A 19,439-nucleotide genomic window follows, 5' to 3' on the forward strand; every position below is an offset into this window, starting at 1 on the left:
TTATTTTTTATCTTTTTATAGAATTTCAAATACATCAGATTTTAGTCAAATTTTTAACAATAAAATAACATGTTAATATTTAATATATAGTAAAGAAAAAGATGATCATCTCTTTTATGATTGAGTCACAAAAAAAAATCTCTTTCATAAATTATCTAGTATAATATTTGCCTCTTCTTTCTTGTTTTCAGTTCTCATAAATACACACAATTTTGACTTAAAATGTTGCTCATTATTGTAAGAGAATATGATAAGCATGAACCTGAATAAAATTCAAATTCATTCAGCTCCTGTACAGTTTGTTAATGATTTGTTATGCTTAGTTTGTTATGCCTAGAGTTAGGAAACTCTATTGCTATGCTATTTTTTAGTGTGCCAAATAATTAAAGGATATGTGCACGTTTTAAAAATGTAACAGTAAGAAAACAAATTAGGGCATGTTTGGATAGGTTTATAAGTGATTTTTTTTTAACTTATGAAAAGATGTAGTATTAATGTCTAGTACAATTTTCAAAATAAAAATGCAACTTTCTAAAAAGTTATTTGTGTGCTTAAGGAGAAGTTAAAAAAAATAACTTCTCTCATAATAAAATTTTTTTATCACTTTTCTCTTAAAATAAGTACTTTTAGAACTAAAAAATCGAACACAAAATAACTTATTCATAAGCTACTTTTAATATAAGCATTTATTATTTAAGCTATTTCTTCAAAAGTAACTTAATTAAGTTGTTTATCCAAATTGGGCCTTAGTCACGCTTCAAAAGCGTGCCTGTTTTTCTTCATAGTCACGTTATTTAAGTGTGGCAAAAAAAGTGTGATCAAATCACTAATCAATCGTCCTCCTCATAAAAGCGTGACGATTGACCTCTTTCGGCCACACTTTTAAAGCATGGCACGGAAAACTATGACCAAATCTCTAATCAATCTCACTCTTATAAAAGCGTGGCCGTTGATCCTCTTTTGGCCACACTTTTAAAGCACAATAATAAAAAAATTGTAGCAGTAGGCTTTTTTTTCTTACAGTGAGCTAACCTAGTTTCTAGTTGGTTTGTTATTTTATCTAACTATTTAATCATTGTACATAAAATACTGATAACGTCAGTGATTCTTTTATGATGAATATTTCAAAATTCATATATCATTAGTTCTCTATTTCTGTTCTTTTCTTTCACTCTCGTTCTCTTTCATCCTCTTCCACTTGTTATCAATTGTTCTTTTGCACATCAGATTGCAGATTCTGCTGGTGTCTCTCCTACTTTATCAATTTATTGCATTAGGAAATGGATACTATTTTACAATTATGATGTTTAATTTGTAGCACTGCATTATGTTTGTTTGAGTGCATGTGTGGATGACCACTTGGCAGGGAATATTTTTTTTTATAATAATAATACATTTCTCTTCATTGACCAATAATACAAACTTTTTACGTAACTTTCCATGCACACAAAAACTCTAAGTAAAAAACAAGTAGAACTTAGGAATAATATTAGAATACCTTAGCTTATTAGTTTCAATTTAACTAGAGGTGCAGTTAACATGCTTGGATTTGATTTTGGATGATTTTTAACGGATTATTTAGTTGCACTGATTTTATTTTATCAAACTTAATATCTTAATTGAATTGTTATTTTATATTACTTTAAAAAGTCAATTAATTAACATGGTCATTTTTTTTTTGTTAAATTATACAGTTGATCTTTACACTTTCAATGAAATTGTAAATTAGTCCTTATACTTTTAAAATTTGTAATTTGATCCCTAAAGAGAATTAAAATGTGTAATTTAGTCCCTTCGTTCAAAAACTATTTAATTTCTATTGACCCTACAACATAAGAGGTGACCGCGTACTTATAAATTTTAGAGAAGGTTAACCCCCATTTAGCAATTATAATTAAATGAGAAAAAGCTATGCATAAACTCTTGGGGATGCGCGTCGGGGGACAGTCCAGGATTTAGCAGCCGGACTTGTTGGGTTGGCTTGATAACCGACAGATGAGACTCATTAGCCATAGGGTATGCATGCATCATATGCATATTGTTTGAATTGCTTGCTTGTGCATTATTTGGGATTGCCTAAGTGATTATAATATGCTACTTGTTATATTTGTTATCTGTATTACTTGTATTCTACCTGTGTTTGCCATTGTCTGCTTGTCTGTCTGTGCAATTTCATCGGAGTTGGAGGAATGGAGGAAAGGCGAAGAGATTGAGGGTTTTAGTTCGGATTTGGTTTAAGTTAGAACCTTAGAGGACCACCTGTTTATGGTTTTTGTTTTAGCTCTTTAAGTTTTATAATTTGAGTGTCGGTGTTCTAAGATTGTCTCTAGCATTTCCAGGGCCTTATGTCTTGTGTACGTGGCACCTTTAGCATGCTAAGAACCTCCGGTTCTCATCCTATACTATTTTATTATTTTTCAGATGTAGGTCGAGAGGTACCTTGCTAGGCGTCTGGAGTTCTGCAGCGAAGTAGATTTTGGGGCCTTATTTTGATGTATAGTTTATATATGATCATATGTATAGAACTCTCCTAACAACTTGTATTTTTTTGCACCTCTTAGAGGTTTATGGAGAACCATGATTTATTATATATGTATTTCGGGTTTTGGGGTTAAGTATATATATATATATGTAAATATTCTTCGGCCAGCCTTAGCTTCGCAGGCTGAGTTAGGAGCTTGTTATTTTATACTCTTGACCCTCTACTCTTGTTATATATATATATATATATATATATGTTAGTAAACCTTAGTTTTTTTCGTTTGCAAGTTACGTTATTTATGAGCGTTGTGCTTTTAATTTTGCGATTTTGCTTTACCTATTCTTCAAGACTCTTCGTATATTATATTCTTTTTATTATCATATGTATATATATTTCATTTTAGAGGTCGTAATACCATACCACCTCTATTTTACGACTTAAGCATAAAGCTCTGTGTGGTAGGGTGTTACAAAGAAGGTTGACCTTCCCGTCATGTACTTGGAGCATCCGCTATCCAAGTACCACATGTCTTTTTTCTTCTTAGATGCTAGGCAAATCTACACACACTCTTAAGTAACCTTAGGCAAATCCTATTGTAGAGATGTAATTTTTTGAAAGCAACCTCATTTTTGGAAAAGTAGCTCAAACTTGAATTGTTTAAAATGGGTTCGATTCTTGAGGAGGATGCAATTTCATCAAAAAAATGGCTTTTCAAAGGCAGCCTCATTGTTGGAATCACATCCAAGGCTAGATTTATTAAAAGTGGGTTTAGGTTTTGAATAAGAAGCCATGACTTTTGCAATTGGATTTTAAAAAATTGCATCCTCTTTTGTCACATATCCCAAACCCGATTTTTCAAACAATGGTCTTTGATTTGCAAGTAATTTGTCCAAGTTACTCGAACTATGAGCAAATTTTGCTAAATCACTATTCAACATTTTAATCATTTTCAGCAACAAGTTCTTAAGAAGAATCAACGATGTGCTTTCCTTTAAGTTTTTCAATTTCAGATTTTCAAAACCTATTTTCTTCGATAAGATCAATAGCACACTCGGTCTCCTTCACTTTTTCTTTCAAGAAATCATTTTCATATTTGTATTTGTTATATTTATTCAGCAATTTGTCAGAATGGTGGGTGAGATAATCAATAAGAACATGTAAATCATACATAGACAAGTCATAGTAATTTACTTCATCTAATTTATCTTCACCAGCCATAAAAAAAACTTAAGCTTCATATTCGAAGTCTTCTTCCTCATCCGAATCATATTCTAAATCCTCTCAAGAAGCCATGAGCACTTTTTTCTTTTCCTTCTTCGCCTTGTCCTTTTTTTTTTTTTTTATCTTAGGGCAGTTGAACTTGAAATGTCCAGCTTTTTTTGCAGTTGCGACATATTACCTTGCTCAAATCCTTCTTATACTCCTTTAAGCTTGATCCTTTGTGCCTTCCCTTGTTCCTCATTAGCCTCCTTAGTCTCTTAGCAAAAAATACAAATTTGTCATCTGAAAAACTGTCACTTGACTCACTTTCCTCAGGTTCTATTTTTTATTTTAAGGCTATTCCTTTTTTCTTTGTGTCTTGGCTTGTGTGTGTGGTTTCATAAGCTAGAAATTTCCTCTCAACTCATCATAGGTTAGTGGACTGAGATTGTTACTCTCGGCTAGGACAGTTACTTTTGTTTCCCACTCTTTTTCCAGTCTTCTAAGGACTTTTCTCACTAGAGTTTATTCAGTGTGTGTTAAACCCATAGCATTAATGCTGTTGATGATGATTAAGAATCTCTCAAACATCTCATCAATACTTTCACCGTCCTTCATGGTAAACATCTCATACTCTTTTCGCAGCATATTAATCTTTGTTTCTTTGACTTGTTTGGTGTCTTTGTGTGTGACTTGGAGTTTCTCCCAGATTTCTTTTGCCGTCTTGCATCTAGACAACTTTCGGTATTCCTCGAAGCTGATAGCACAGTGTAACAAGTTGATAGCTTTTGAATTTATCTCTACCTTCTTTTGTCATCATCATTCCATTCGGCTTCCTCCTTTGAAGTCATCACTCCATCAACACTAGTTTTTGTTGGAATTTTGGGACCACTCACAACTATCCTCCATATGTTGTAATCAAGTGATTGAATGAAGATCCGCATCCTTTCTTTCCAGTAAGCGTAATTCTTTCCATTGAAGAAGGGAGGCATGTTATTTGACTGACCCTTTGTTAGCGTGTAGGCCACTATGGTTGTGCTCAAGTTGTTCGCCATTGGACATTTGCTCCAAGTTGTTAAGCTTAATTCTTGAGACCTTAGCTCTTGATACCAATTGAAGGTTCTAGAAGACTTAGAAAAGGGGGGTTGAATCTATGGTCTTCTTTAACTTTGATTACGTAAGACTTAAAACCTGAAATAATTACTTTGCTTCTGTTTAGTCTGCACAGCGGATTATGCAGGAGATAATTCTATTTTGTCTCATAAAATCAGAAAAAAGAGTTGAGCAGAGAAGAAGAGAATGACACAATCATATATCATGGTTCAGTTGCCTTGTGCAATGCAACCTACATCCAGTCTCCACCACAACGTTAGTGAAATTTCCACTATCAATCCAAATATTTCACACACCAATTTTCTAGGACTCAACGTAATCTTATCGGGTCACACAATCTTCAACATAAACTTGACTTGGCTATGCAATTACCTAGACTCATCACACTAAGTGCTTACCCAACTTAACAAGAGAGATACCTCTTAGGCATATGACACAAAACAAAAAATACAAGCAAAAAAATCTGAAATCACTATTGACTTTTCTCTCAAGTGTTTTTCTCAGCCTTTTTCTCTCTATGGATTTTTTTCAATGCCTCTCTTTCTTGCCTTTTACCTCTCAAAGAAAACTAGGAAAGATATACATTGAAACTGAAATAGAAAACAGTAAAACATGAAGGAGATGATAATTCACAGCCTTGACTCTATGTACTGAACTCCGCATCTGAACTCATAACCTTGTTCTTCATCTTAGTGGAGTGCTCCTTTTAGTGTAGGTGCAATACTTCCAAGACTTCAAACTCAGTAGTGAGGATTCACTTTTTACTCTCTTTCCTTGAGCTCTAATGAGAATCATTTTTCTTTTTGTATCTTGATTAGAGCCTCAATTAGAGTTTCCTCAAGGTTAACTTCTTGGACCTTGGGCTAGCAGAGATAATCCCTTCTCTTTCTTCAATCAACCCCCAAAATTAGGGATTTCAAATCTAGTTCTTGTTTGACCGAGGAATGCAAAGCTGCAGAAATTTGTTTGCTTAGTGACAATCCCAAATCCAAACCCTTGAAATTATGCTTTCGCTCCAAGTAACAATTTGAGCCATTGATTTACAGCAGAGATAATCAACCACCATTTTCTTCATCTTTCCTAAAATGCCATTGCAGAGAGCAGGAAAAGATGTGAAGAAATCAACTTACATGCAAATAAAAATTATTTACCTTTAATCTCTGAACTAGTTTAACATGCTTTTTGATTAGCTTGATTAGACATTGCTTTCTTAATTAGCTTTCTCTTTCTTCCTTCTCTAATGCTTAAGTCCGAAAGTGAAACTCTCTCTATCTTTCTTGTGTTTACCCGATGAGAACAATGCTGAGACTCAGCTTTGGAAAAGCATTTCTTTTGGTTGAACGCTGATGAACTTGGTTAGTGGATCCATGTTCTCTCAGCAACTCTGAATGCCTTTTGGTTTCATTTGTTTGGGCTGTAACAAAAACAAGTTTTGGGCCTGCACACTAAAATACTTTATTAAATCCCACTTGGGTTATCAACCCAATTTACTCATGTTTGTCATCACCAATATGTTAATTGTTTTCTTAACTCAACAAAGAGTAAATAACCATTTTTAACTAAAAATTCGAATGCTGACAAAATTAATTATGAAACAACAAAATTAAAGTTATACATATAAAAGATTGACTTCCTTAAAAAATTACCCAAAACCTCCAAATTACCTTTTCCTCACCCATCATCATCATCACATTACTCTCTCTCTCCCTCCTCTCTCAGCACAGGCTTGTCACTCCAATCCTCTTTCATCCCCTTCTATTCACCACTGCTATTTTTGGGTCTTTCTCCGCATGTCTTCGGAGACGATAAGCAATAGATTCCATTTTTTTCGAATAGAACTCTTCCCACAACCTCCAACCGCTCTGAATCCATAAAAATCCCATCAAACCTCCCGAGCTAACGCAAACCAGGCCAGTCTGACCGAAGAAAACCGCATAAACGCATAAATAGAACATAAAGAAAATGAAGACGAGAAAAGTGAGAATGCCGTGGTTATGGTCGAAGAGGCCCATTCTTGTGAAGGTGGAGAGGAGGTTTCGGTAGTCTTTGGAAGCTTCGGAGACGTTGTGATTGGCGAGGTAGGAGCCAGTGAAGAGATGTTCGAGGCGGTTGAAGGCGTGATTGGGGTGGAAGCAAGAAATGAGTATGTTACATCTTGACCGGCGAGGTCGAGCAATAGGGAGGCGCACCTGGATGTTGTTGGATCCAGTTGGTGACGTTGTAGACTTTGCCGTGAATGGACATCCATAGATATTGGGGGTTTGTTCTACTTGCTGAGTTTTTCTTGTGAAATGTAGTTTGTTGCTTGTGGTTCCACCATTGATGAATGTAACTGAAGTGAAAGAGTGTGTGTGGTGGTGGTGTTGTACTTGTAGTAGTAGGTGCAACTGGTGGTGGTGGTGGTGGTGGTGAATGAAAGGGAATGAAGGGGGATTGGAGCAGCAAGCCTGTGCTGGGAGAGGAAGGAGAGAGAAAAAGTAATGTGATGATGATGGTTGAGAGAAGAATAATTTAGAGGTTTTGGTAATTTTTTAGGATTCAGATAATTTTGTCCTATAAAGTCGATCTTTTATGGGTATAAACTTTAATTTTATTGTTTCATAGTCAATTTTGTCAGCATTCAAATCTTTTATGATAAAAAATAACTATTTATTCGAATTTTAAAGTATAATAGTATAATACTCACAATTGATTTTGTTTAGATGGCTCATTTACATTAATATCTCAATAATAATACAATATAGCTTTAATATAAGTTTTTGTCAATAATAATATAACAACATATTAGAGAAAAAGAGCAACATGATAGCAATAAGATATAACTCTACTCTCAATTATACTTTCTTAATAGAGAACTTGGGGTTGGTCGAATTATCAACTTACTCGTCTACCTAAGTAAGTTTTGGATTTGAATTCTACCTATACATGCACCAATCCATTAACGAGCAGGCATACCTTTAAATGGAGTTCAGATCCATGACGGACTATTACACATGATGCCTATTTTATAGATTTAAATATGTTGATTTTCTTAATCACTAAGTCACTAAGTCATTGCTAATCAACTACAATTAATATCTCTACAAAGTTCCTTTTTTTTATTGCAGAATAAAAAAAATAGTCAAACAACACTTACAAATTATACATTAATTCTAAAATCAAGTAAGAAAATAGATAAATTCGATGTTAAACTATGGTCTGAGAGGAGGTATAAAGTTTGATTACAAAGAATTTTATAAGATAAAAAACAGAGATAAATCATGTAAACCCCGCTAAAATCGGAAAATAATTAGTCAATAAATCGAATTTTAAATAAGAAAATTAAAAATACAAAACTAGTATCAAAATAGGATAGAGCTCGTCAAAACGAGAATTTTGATACCAATTTCGAAAATTTGGCCCAAAATCGGACCGGAAGGACCGAATCGGTTGAACCGGGGCACAAACCGAGCCCGTGGGTCCAACCGGACCCATAATATAAAGGAAACAGCAGCCTTCTTCTTCCTCATTAGTTGCTGCAACGCCAAAACAGAATTGGAGGAAAGGGAGAGAAGCTTTCAAACCCTAACCCTTTGATCCACCATAACTCCTCCGTCTGGGCTCCGATCGCCGCACTGTTCGCGGCCACACGCTCAGCGCGTCGAGCTCTACCTTTCTATCCGAACAATTTCACTGGTAAGCCTCCTATTAAGTTCAGAATCCCTATCCCTCTTTCTTTGGTAAACTTGGAAACCTATGGTGAATCTTGTCCAATTTCTATGTTCTAGGTTCAAGTTAGCTTCCGGAACTTGTGGGCTCAAGCTATTGAGCATATGGGTATGATAAGAACACCCTAACCCTAGCTCAATCTTGTTTTTGGTAATAGAAAACTGAATTGGAACATATATATGTGTATTAGGTGTAGTTTAAGAGGGTGTTTATGCATTGGACTTGAATTTGGATTACTTGGAGCTTTGTTGGTGACAAGGCTTACTTTGGGGCTATTTTATTGAGCTTGGAGGGGCTGTGATTTTGAGTTGTGAGACTGCCTTGGGTGAACTAAGTGATCGGCCAAGGTATGGTTCAAGTTTCGCACGTTTAATATTTACGGTGTTGTGAAAACTTAGGTTAGAGGAACCATAGGATAAGTTGAATTGTTTGTTCTATTTAATGATTAGCCTTGTAATGTTGTTGGAATAGATTTGTTGGTGGCTATATATATTGGAATTATGAGGTGTGGAAGTTATTAATGGTGTGCTCTTATATTTATTTATGATGGATTAGGATTGGTGTTTGTTAATAAGGGTGTAGAGTTGTGTTGTGGTGGTATTGCATTTGCTGTAACTAATTATGTAATGATCAGAATTGCATGAGACTAAGTCTGGGATAAACTTGGGAATATAAGGAACTAAACTGGAAAATTTGGGACCTTTTTGTTAAATATACAATTTATGGCAAATTTTTAAAGTTAGGTTGTTAAATCTGTCCTGTAGCAGAAAAGGTTAAACAGAACAGCAACTTGTTTGTCTTGCTGCGACTTCTACGAGTTGAGTTTTGGAGCAAAATTAATTTTGTTATAAAATTTTATTAACTTGCTTCATTTCTCTAAAACTTCAGAATTTTAAGAGTTGAGGATTGGGAGTTGTGAATTTTTTAATATTGGTGGTCAAAACTGAAAAGAAACAGATTTCAGCAAGCTATGCATCAACTTCCAATACTTGTAACTCTTAGAATTGAATAGAAATTGGGTTGCAACCAAGACACAGTTGTTTCTGGATGAGCTAGGAGTTTCCAAATCAAAATTTAGCTTAATTGGAGTTTTGTAATAAAAGTTATTCAAATTGAAAGGTACTAGGCTTGTTGGTTTCAAAAACAGATTTTGACTCATTTTTACTTAACTTCCAGGTAATGTAACTTCTTTATTAAAAATGATATTAACTCAGAACCAATTGAGAAAGAAACCTGGATGAGTGAAGTGTAACTACATTAATTTTTAAAGTCATTGGATTTAACTTGAATTTTATATTGAATTTTGAATATCACATGCTGTTGCTGTTTTTCTGGTTTTATGCACTGCAGAACAGTCACTATTTTTCCTTTATTCCTAAGGCTAGAAAAATCAGAAAATTATGATCTTTGGTTTGTTAGAAATCTTATTTCAAGATGAACGCCTGGACATAAAGTTTGCGCAATTCCGAGTTCATTTGTTATATTAAAAACAGAAAAGGAAATAGAGTGTCGAGGATGTCTTAGTGATAGTCATGGGTTCGAGAAGTTAAAGTTTAACCTTCGTGTGATGTGACTGAATTAATGTTAGAGTTGGGTTGATTTTAAGATTATTCGATAATAAGAAGGTTGAGAAGAGTTTGATAAATAGTTTGGTCAGGACGCAGAAAGGATAATTAAGATGAATTATAAGGGAATGATGATGAAAAATGTGAAAGGGAGGTTGTTTATAAAAGGAGTTAACATGCCATGGCTTGATGAATGATTAAATAATGATTATGATTATGAAATGGCTTATGAATGATGATATCTGAGATACGATTTTCCCTGGGTAAAAACCGTGGCTCGCCACCACGTGTTCCAGGTCGATTCTCGATACTCTGTTAACCCTACGTCGTAAGGGTGACCGGGCACGTATAAATTCCCGGGTATGGATAACCCCCATTGAGTGATTTATATGATGATTGAATGTAAACTCTATGCATAGACTCTTGGGGATGCGCGACGGGGGACAGTCTAAGGTTTTCGGACTTGTCGGGTTGGCTGGATAACCGACATATGGGCCCCATCAGCCATAGGACAGGCATGCATCATATGCATTTGTTTGTTTTGATTGCTATGCATTTCCTGGGTTTGCCTAATTGATATATATCACCTGCTATCTGTTATACTTGCTATTTGTACTATCTGCTCATTACTTGTGCGTGACCTTGTTTGGTTGCTTGTTTCTGTTGCATTGTGAATGATGGAGGGATGGAGGAAAAGGAGAAATGGTTTGGTGTTAGATTAGGATTGAAATTGAGTAAGTTAGGTAGATTTAGAATACCTACCCCTGTTATAGCTTCTGTTTAGTAATTAAGTTGGATAATTGTATAACGGAGTTCTAGGATTGCCTATGGCATTCTCAGGACCGTATTTCTTATGCGCGTGGCACTTTTACCATGCTGAGAACCTCCGGTTCTCATTCCATATTGTATTGTTGTTTTTCAGATGCAGGTCGAGAGGCTCCTCGCTAGGCGTCTGGATCCTGGAAAGCGAAGTAGTCCTTGGGTGTATTTTGGTTTTCTATTTGTATATATGTATATATGTATTTAGCTTACTCTCCAAGAAACTTATGTATGCTGCTCCTCTTAGAGGTTGAGGGAGAGATAGGAGTTTATTTTGGTATTTTGGTATATTTTGGAGATACCTATGTATGTTCATATGTATATATATATATATATATATATATATATATATATATATATATATATATATATCCTCTGGCCAGCCTTAGCTTCGCAGGCTAAGTCAGGGGCTAGTTATGCTGTTTCCTTGGCTTTCCTTTATTCTTTTGCTTAACTTTATCATGTTCCTATTAGGTTTCTTAGCACGCAAGTAATCCTTTCCTGAGCGTTGCGCTTTTTGTTTTGCGATTTTGTTTTACCCGTTTTTCAAGGCTCCTAGTTAAGTATCTTTTCTCTATTATTATATATATATTACTATTCTTAGAGGTCGTAATACCTTACTAACTCAGTCTTATGACTTAAGCATAAGATTAAGTATGGTAGGGTGTTACATTATGGTATCAGAGCAGTTCGTTCCTATAGAGCCTGAGGAACGGACTGATTATGCCTCTGGGCATACTCTAGGTGTCTATACATGCTATTTAGGGTATCTAACTGATATATGAGGCATGAATGCTCATGAGCATGCATTTGGGACTTTGAAATACTAAACTAGAGATATTGAGACTGATCACCTTGATATCACTTATTTGGTGTGAACAGGAACCAAATGGCATCTCGTGGGCGCGGTCGTGAGCGTAATCGAGGTCAAAGACGGAGGGCTAATGAGGTAACCATACCAATAGATAGTTTGACCGATATTGTGACCGCAATGACGAGTGTTGCTGCTGCCATTGGTACTGTTGCTGCCGTGACCATCCGAGTAATGGATGGGATGCAACCACAAGCTGGAACTGGCAACAATGATGATAATGAATATGAAGGTGGACATAATGCTCCGAATACAAGGGTACCACTGAGTTATCTGGAGCAGGTTAACGTGGGTCAGGCAACGGGAGAAAGCTCAAGGAGGGCTGAGGTAGCAAGAAGTGATCACCGAGAACCCTTCACAAAGAAAAAGGGAAAGATTACACCGAGGAGCCAAACTTTCAAAAAGAATCGCTTTGTCGCTTCACATTCTCAGCGCTGGAGCAATGACCGAAGGAACGATAACCGTCTGGATCCGAATGCTGAAGGGAAAACTAGTACTCAACTGGATAATTTAAGGTGCCCAAGGTGCAAGGAGTACCATCCAAACAGACCGTGCAGGGCCGGATTAGGCGTATGTTACAAGTGCGGGAGACCAGGGCATATGTCTTGGAATTGTCCATACAAAGAAAATCGGGATGCAATTGAATTTAATTCTCATAGCCGAGGTAATTTTAAACCATCAGGTAAATTTCTAATTTCCTTGCATACGGTTAATATGTAATACTCGTTCGTGATGTATGACAAGTTTCAGTAATCATGAGGTCCAAGTCGATAATTAGTCAAAAACTATTGGTTATTGAGACGGAGTGACACTTAGCTACCTTAGAGGGGTGGTTAGACTTTTGAAGGTTAAGGATTAAGTAACGTAGTGGAAGCAGGTTGGACCATATCTAAGAAATTAGGAGTGTTGAAGGTTACGCAGAGTTATTGTTTGGAATTTAGTGACGGTGAAACTTTGAGGAAGAGGAGTAGAGCGAACACAGCCTTTAGATGTTAATTGTTAAGAGGTAAGTGGAGATGAAATCAAACCTCTATACGAGAGAGTTTCTAAGACAATTCTTGAAGGTGTGTCAGAACTTCCATTTCAGATAGAAAGCGAGTTTGTGATAGACTTAGTGCCGGAAGCCAGATTAACTTCAATCGCACCACAAGCAAAGACATCATTATAATCGGTAGAATTTAGGATTGAGTGGAAGGGAGTACTAGAAGAGGGAATCACCTAACCAACTATTTCTTTGTGGGAAGCGTCGGTTATGCCGGAGAAGAAGGAAGAGAACGGTAGGAAACCTTATGCAGAGAGAGTGTGCTAACGAATCTTCGCGATTTGATCTAATCCTTCTTTTGAAACCTACATTGACATTCGATCCGGAGCTCTTCCTAAATAGCTTGACTACCTTTCTAACTTTACTCCTTATGCGCATGAATATTGTTTCTTCCAGGATGAGTCTGAGCTTGTCTTGGTATAAGCGCGTAATCCTTGAATCTTGTATGCTCGCTATGACAAGAGTTGCCCCTATTCGCAAACCATGTTCTTCAGAATCAGCTGAGACTTTGTTGACTCTGTACGCTCTGTTCTTCCTACAAAAGGTCTCTAATTTGAACTCTTTTCTTGAGATGCACCCAAGTTCCTCTCCTTGTGTATTCCATCATTTCGGTATAATCCTGATTAACCGTGTACAAGATTTCCTTTCTGACTCATTACGAACACCGTTTGTATTGCTCATTCATTTTTCGAGCTTAATGTCCTTTTGAAAATTAACTCGAGCCTATATTAGTATCACGTATAGAATATAGTTGTGACTGTGGAAATGTTGATTCCTTAAGAGCATGACTTTTGGATACAAAAGATAAAGCAGGTAAGCATGCGCCGTCAAAAAGAGTTTTGGAGCTTTAAATTCTTGTCGAACACAAAGCCTATGATTAGTTTAATGCGCTAGAAATACACCGGTTACATAGATACCCGAATATGAAGAGAGCTTTCAAACTCCAAGAGAATGATTAACCCCAAATCCAGTAATTAGAATACCCGAACTTATTTAACAACTCAGAATTAGTGCGATACATTACCAGAGGGGTTTAGGATACGTGTAAATACAACATCGTGAAGTGGTAACGGACGCCCTGAGTAAGAAGTTTTTGGGGAAATGCTTGGATATAAATTTCGGAGAAAGGAAGGCTAGATAAGTTGGAACTTTAAATTGGATATTAAGGGAATAGCTAAAGGAGTCAAACTAAATCTATTGCAGTTTTAACACATAGCAAAGACGAAATGCAGGAAGCGTGAGGGGACGATAAAGACCTACCGAGGATGTCGAAGTCTGGCAAACGAAAGGGAACTAAGAAAGATTTATATGTTTAATGTCGAAATAGAGATTATAAAGTCAAAGACTTAAGGAGTGCAATAACGGTGATAAGGGGCTACTAAGAGTACCGAAGCCGGTTGAATCCAGAAGACACCAAGAGAGGGTTATGTGTTGAGGTCGGAAGTTGAAATAAGAAACTGTTGTTAGAAGCTTACAAGAGAAATTTTTGAAGTTACCTTGAGATTTCTAAAACCTACCACGAATCAAAGAAGATATTTTGAGCAGACAGAAATGAAGAACGAGGTGGAAATCTATGTGATTACAAGTTTGACGTATGAGAAAGAAATGAGAGACCACCAGAAACCATTCGAAATGCCACAGTCGTCGAAGGTTCTACATTAAAGGTAAAAGGGAATAGCTATCGATTTCGTAATAGATTGCCAAGGTCTAAGACAAAAGGTGATACTGTTAGGGAATCGTGGATCAAGTGATCAAGTCCGTTTTGCCCATCGGAGCAAATTACTTATTAGGAAAACCAACAAGACTATACATCAGGGAGAAGGTGAGACTCTACAGTATGCTAAACAGCCTTTGAATTAATTGGAAACTGGAACATCGAATGTCTTAATTCCTGAATTTGATAGCCGAGACAACAGAGGAAAAGTTACGCAAATTTGAGTAAAGATTCTCATTATGGGAGCCGACAAAAGAGTAAGGCAGATCTAAGAAGTTAAATCCCGCCAAGTTAGCCTATTTCAAATTTTGGAGAGTATTGATGGTCAGTGGCGTGCCAAATAGTTTTTGTCATACCTTTCGAACCTATTCCAACATACTCCGTATGTCGTAACTTCTGAAGCACGCCTTTAAATCAAATTCATGTCTTACAACCTAAGCCAGCTTAAATGAAAGGAGATGGACGTATCGAGTGACGAAGTCGGTTTCAAGAAACTCTGAATATGCCAAAGGACTACCCACACCTCTTTTCAGATAATTGAATCTGAATTTTGAGGGCAAAATTCCTAATTTGGTGGGTAGAATGTAAACCCCGCTAAAATCGGAAAATAATTAGTCAATAAATCGAATTTTAAATAGGAAAATTAAAAATACAAAACTAGTATCAAAATAGGATAGAGCTCGTCAAAACGAGAATTTTGATACCAATTTCGAAAATTTGGCCCAAAATCGGACCGGAAGGACCGAATCGGTTGAACCGGGGCACAAACCGAGCCCGTGGGTCCAACCGGACCCATAATATAAAGGAAACAGCAGCCTTCTTCTTCCTCATTAGTTGCTGCAACGCCAAAACAGAATTGGAGGAAAGGGAGAGAAGCTCTCAAACCCTAACCCTTTGATCCACCATAACTCCTCCGTCCGGGCTCCGATCGCCGCACTGTTCGCGGCCACACGCTCAGCGCGTCGAGCTCTACTTTTCTATCCGAACAATTTCACTGGTAAGCCTCCTATTAAGTTCAGAATCCCTATCCCTCTTTCTTTGGTAAACTTGGAAACCTATGGTGAATCTTGTCCAATTTCTATGTTCTAGGTTCAAGTTAGCTTCCGGAACTTGTGGGCTCAAGCTATTGAGCATATGGGTATGGTAAGAACACCCTAACCCTAGCTCAATCTTGTTTTTGGTAATAGAAAACTGAATTGGAACATATATATGTGTATTAGGTGTAGTTTAAGAGGGTGTTTATGCATTGGACTTGAATTTGGATTACTTGGAGCTTTGTTGGTGACAAGGCTTACTTTGGGGCTATTTGATTGAGCTTGGAGGGGCTGTGATTTTGAGTTGTGAGGCTGCCTTGGGTGAACTAAGTGATCGGCCAAGGTATGGTTCAAGTTTCGCACGTTTAATATTTACGGTGTTGTGAAAACTTAGGTTAGAGGAACCATAGGATAAGTTGAATTGTTTGTTCTATTTAATGATTAGCCTTGTAATGTTGTTGGAATAGATTTGTTGGTGGCTATATATATTGGAATTATGAGGTGTGGAAGTTATTAATGGTGTGCTCTTATATTTATTTATGATGGATTAGGATTGGTGTTTGTTAATAAGGGTGTAGAGTTGTGTTGTGGTGGTATTGCATTTGCTGTAACTAATTATGTAATGATCAGAATGGCATGAGACTAAGTCTGGGATAAACTTGGGAATATAAAGAACTAAACTGGAAAATTTGGGACCTTTTTGTTAAATATACAATTTATGGCAAATTTTTAAAGTTAGGTTGTTAAATCTGTCCTGCAGCAGAAAAGGTTAAACAGGACAGCAACTTGTTTGTCTTGCTGCGACTTCTACGAGTTGAGTTTTGGAGCAAAACTAATTTTGTTATAAAATTTGATTAACTTGCTTCATTGCTCTAAAACTTCAGAATTTTAAGGGTTGAGGATTGGGAGTTGTGAATTTTTTAATATTGGTAGTCAAAACTGAAAAGAAACAGATTTCAGCAAGCTATGCATCAACTTCCAATACTTGTAACTCTTAGAATTGAATAGCAATTGGGTTGCAACCAAGACACAGTTGTTTCTGAATGAGCTAGGAGTTTCCAAATCAAAATTTAGCTTAATTGGAGTTTTGTAATAAAAGTTATTCAAATTGAAAGGTACTAGGCTTGTTGGTTTCAAAAACAGATTTTGACTCATTTTTACTTAACTTCCAGGTAATGTAACTTCTTTATTAAAAATGATATTAACTCAGAACCAATTGAGAAAGAAACCTGGATGAGTGAAGTGTAACTACATTAATTTTTAAAGTCATTGGATTTAACTTGAATTTTATATTGAATTTTGAATATCACATGCTGTTGCTGTTTTTCTGGTTTTATGCACTGCAGAACAGTCACTGTTTTTCCTTTATTCCTAAAGCTAGAAAAATCAGAAAATTATGATCTTTAATTTGTTAGAAATCTTATTTCAAGATGAATGCCTGGACATAAAGTTTGCGCAATTCCGAGTTCATTTGTTATATTAAAAACAGAAAAGGAAATAGAGTGTCGAGGATGTCTTAGTGATAGTCATGGGTTCGAGAAGTTAAAGTTTAACCTTCGTGTGATGTGACTGATTTAATGTTAGAGTTGGGTTGATTTTAAGATTATTCGATAATAAGAAGGTTGAGAAGGGTTTGATAAATAGTTTGGTCAGGATGCAGAAAGGATAATTAAGATGAATTATAAGGGAATGATGATGAAAAATGTGAAAGGGAGGTTGTTTATAAAAGGAGTTAACATGCCATGGCTTTGATGAATGATTAAATAATGATTATGATTATGAAATGGCTTATGAATGATGATATCTGAGATACGAGTTTTCCTGGGTAAAAACCGTGGCTCGCCACCACGTGTTCTAGGTCGATTCTCGATACTCTGTTAACCCTACGTCGTAAGGGTGACCGGGCACGTATAAATTCCCGGGTATGGATAACCCCCATTGAGTGATTTATATGATGATTGAATGTAAACTCTATGCATAGACTCTTAGGGATGCGCGACGGGAGACAGTCTAAGGTTTTTGGACTTGTCGGGTTGGCTGGATAACCGACAGATGGGCCCCATCAGCCATAGGACAGGCATGCATCATATGCATTTGTTTGTTTTGATTGCTATGCATTTCCTGGGTTTGCCTAATTGATATATATCACCTGCTATCTGTTATACTTGCTATTTGTACTATCTGCTCATTACTTGTGCGTGACCTTGTTTGGTTGCTTGTTTCTGTTGCATTGTGAATGATGGAGGGATGGAGGAAAAGGAGAAATGGTTTGGTGTTAGATTAGGATTGAAATTGAGTAAGTTAGGTAGATTTAGAATACCTACCCCTGTTATAGCTTCTGTTTAGTAATTAAGTTGGATAATTGTATAACGGAGTTCTAGGATTGCCTATGGCATTCTCAGGACCGTATTTCTTATGCGCGTGGCACTTTTACCATGCTGAGAACCTCCGGTTCTCATTCCATATTGTATTGTTGTTTTTCAGATGCAGGTCGAGAGGCTCCTCGCTAGGCGTCTGGATCCTGGAAAGCGAAGTAGTCCTTGGGTGTATTTTGGTTTTCTATTTGTATATATGTATATATGTATTTAGCTTACTCTCCAAGAAACTTATATATGCTGCTCCTCTTAGAGGTTGAGGGAGAGATAGGAGTTTATTTTGGTATTTTGGTATATTTTGGAGATACCTATGTATATTCATATGTATATATATATATCCTCTGGCCAGCCTTAGCTTCGCAGGCTAAGTCAGGGGTTAGTTATGCTGTTTCCTTGGCTTTCCTTTATTCTTTTGCTTAACTTTATCATGTTCCTATTAGGTTTCTTAGCACGCAAGTAATCCTTTCCTGAGCGTTGCGCTTTTTGTTTTGCGATTTTATTTTACCCGTTTTTCAAGGCTCCTAGTTAAGTATCTTTTCTCTATTATTATATATATATTACTATTCTTAGAGGTCGTAATACCTTACTAACTCAGTCTTATGACTTAAGCATAAGATTAAGTATGGTAGGGTGTTACAAATCACAATCTCCAAATAAGTCTAAAGATTTTTCGAATTTGAAAATATTTTTATAGATGAATAGTTTTTTCGTTGAATTTTCATCCAAATTTATAAAATTATATCCAAAACCTACAAAAAGACCAATACACCACAAAAAAAAATTATTTTAGATTTAAATTTAGATTTCAAATATAAAAAAGAAAAAAAGAAAAAACAGAAAAAAGAACAAGTAAGCATACACAAATAAATAGAGAAACTAAAAAAGAGAATACGGAGGAGGAGAGTGTGGAGAAAAGAAGAGCAGTAGTGGAACAATGTGAACGACTAAGGAGAGAAAGGCGGCCCTCAGGGTGCTTTGTTTAGTGCTTTAATTTTGTTAACAATATATATCTGCAAAGTTCTAGTATAGCAAATTGGCAACCTATTTAATTTTAGAGTAAAATATATTTTTTGTTCTCTAAGTTTAGTAAAAGTTTTAAAAATATTCTTAAATTTTATTTTGTTTTAATTTTGTCCCAAAAATTTTCGATTTGCATCAAATATACCCTCAACGGCTAAATTTTTAAAAAAATTAAGACCAATTTAACAATAATGCATGAAAAGTATGCTTGATTTGCTTTTGTTAAGAGTTATTCTTATGAAATTGTTGTTGAATTAATCTTAAATTTTTTGAAAAATTAGTCGTCAGGGATATATTTGATGCAAATCAAAAATTTTTTGGATAAAATTGAAACAAAATAAAACTTAGAGAAATATTTTTAAAATTTTTATCAAATTTTAGAAACAAAAATATACTTTACCCTTAATTTTACTACTTGATAAGGATGTCACCACATGATAATATAATTGTGATAAATTCTAATCTCAAACTTTAACTTAAAACGCCAATGAGTAAT

General features: G+C 35.8%; 1 protein-coding gene and 1 long non-coding RNA gene across 4 annotated transcripts; both read left to right on the plus strand.

The window, feature by feature from the left end:
- Positions 1-8,319: 8,319 nt before the first annotated feature.
- LOC107644690 (uncharacterized) lies at positions 8,320-13,369 on the plus strand. Of its 3 annotated transcripts, none has more exons than XR_015883249.1 (4): positions 8,320-8,470; positions 8,563-8,611; positions 8,694-8,850; positions 10,991-11,185. XR_015883249.1 is itself a non-coding variant. In XM_088486393.1 (4 exons), exon 4 carries the CDS (start codon positions 11,777-11,779, stop codon positions 12,476-12,478), a length of 702 nt encoding a protein of 233 aa, XP_088342519.1. In that variant the 5' UTR covers positions 8,320-8,470; positions 8,563-8,611; positions 8,694-8,850; positions 11,770-11,776; the 3' UTR covers positions 12,479-13,369. The 3 variants fall into 3 exon arrangements, 2 of the variants coding, with proteins under 2 accessions (XP_088342519.1, XP_088342520.1); XM_088486393.1 differs by lacking the exon at positions 10,991-11,185 and adding an exon at positions 11,770-13,369; XM_088486394.1 differs by lacking the exon at positions 10,991-11,185 and adding an exon at positions 11,770-13,369 and having other exon boundaries at positions 8,700-8,850.
- Positions 13,370-15,362: 1,993 nt separating this feature from the next.
- Positions 15,363-18,276, plus strand: LOC148566331 (uncharacterized). The gene is made up of 4 exons (XR_015883250.1): positions 15,363-15,511; positions 15,604-15,657; positions 15,735-15,891; positions 18,033-18,276. It is a non-coding gene; the product is annotated as an uncharacterized LOC148566331 (long non-coding RNA).
- Positions 18,277-19,439: the final 1,163 nt, after the last annotated feature.

Source organism: Arachis ipaensis, chromosome B5 (genome assembly GCF_059453495.1).
Source record: "Arachis ipaensis isolate K30076 ecotype BB chromosome B5, ASM5945349v1, whole genome shotgun sequence".
Lineage (NCBI taxonomy): Eukaryota > Viridiplantae > Streptophyta > Magnoliopsida > Fabales > Fabaceae > Arachis > Arachis ipaensis.

Excerpts from the sequence above, each read along its gene's own strand:
- LOC107644690 (XM_088486393.1), top strand. The coding sequence starts at position 11,777 with ATGGCATCTCGTGGGCGCGGTCGTGAGCGTAATCGAGGTCAAAGACGG.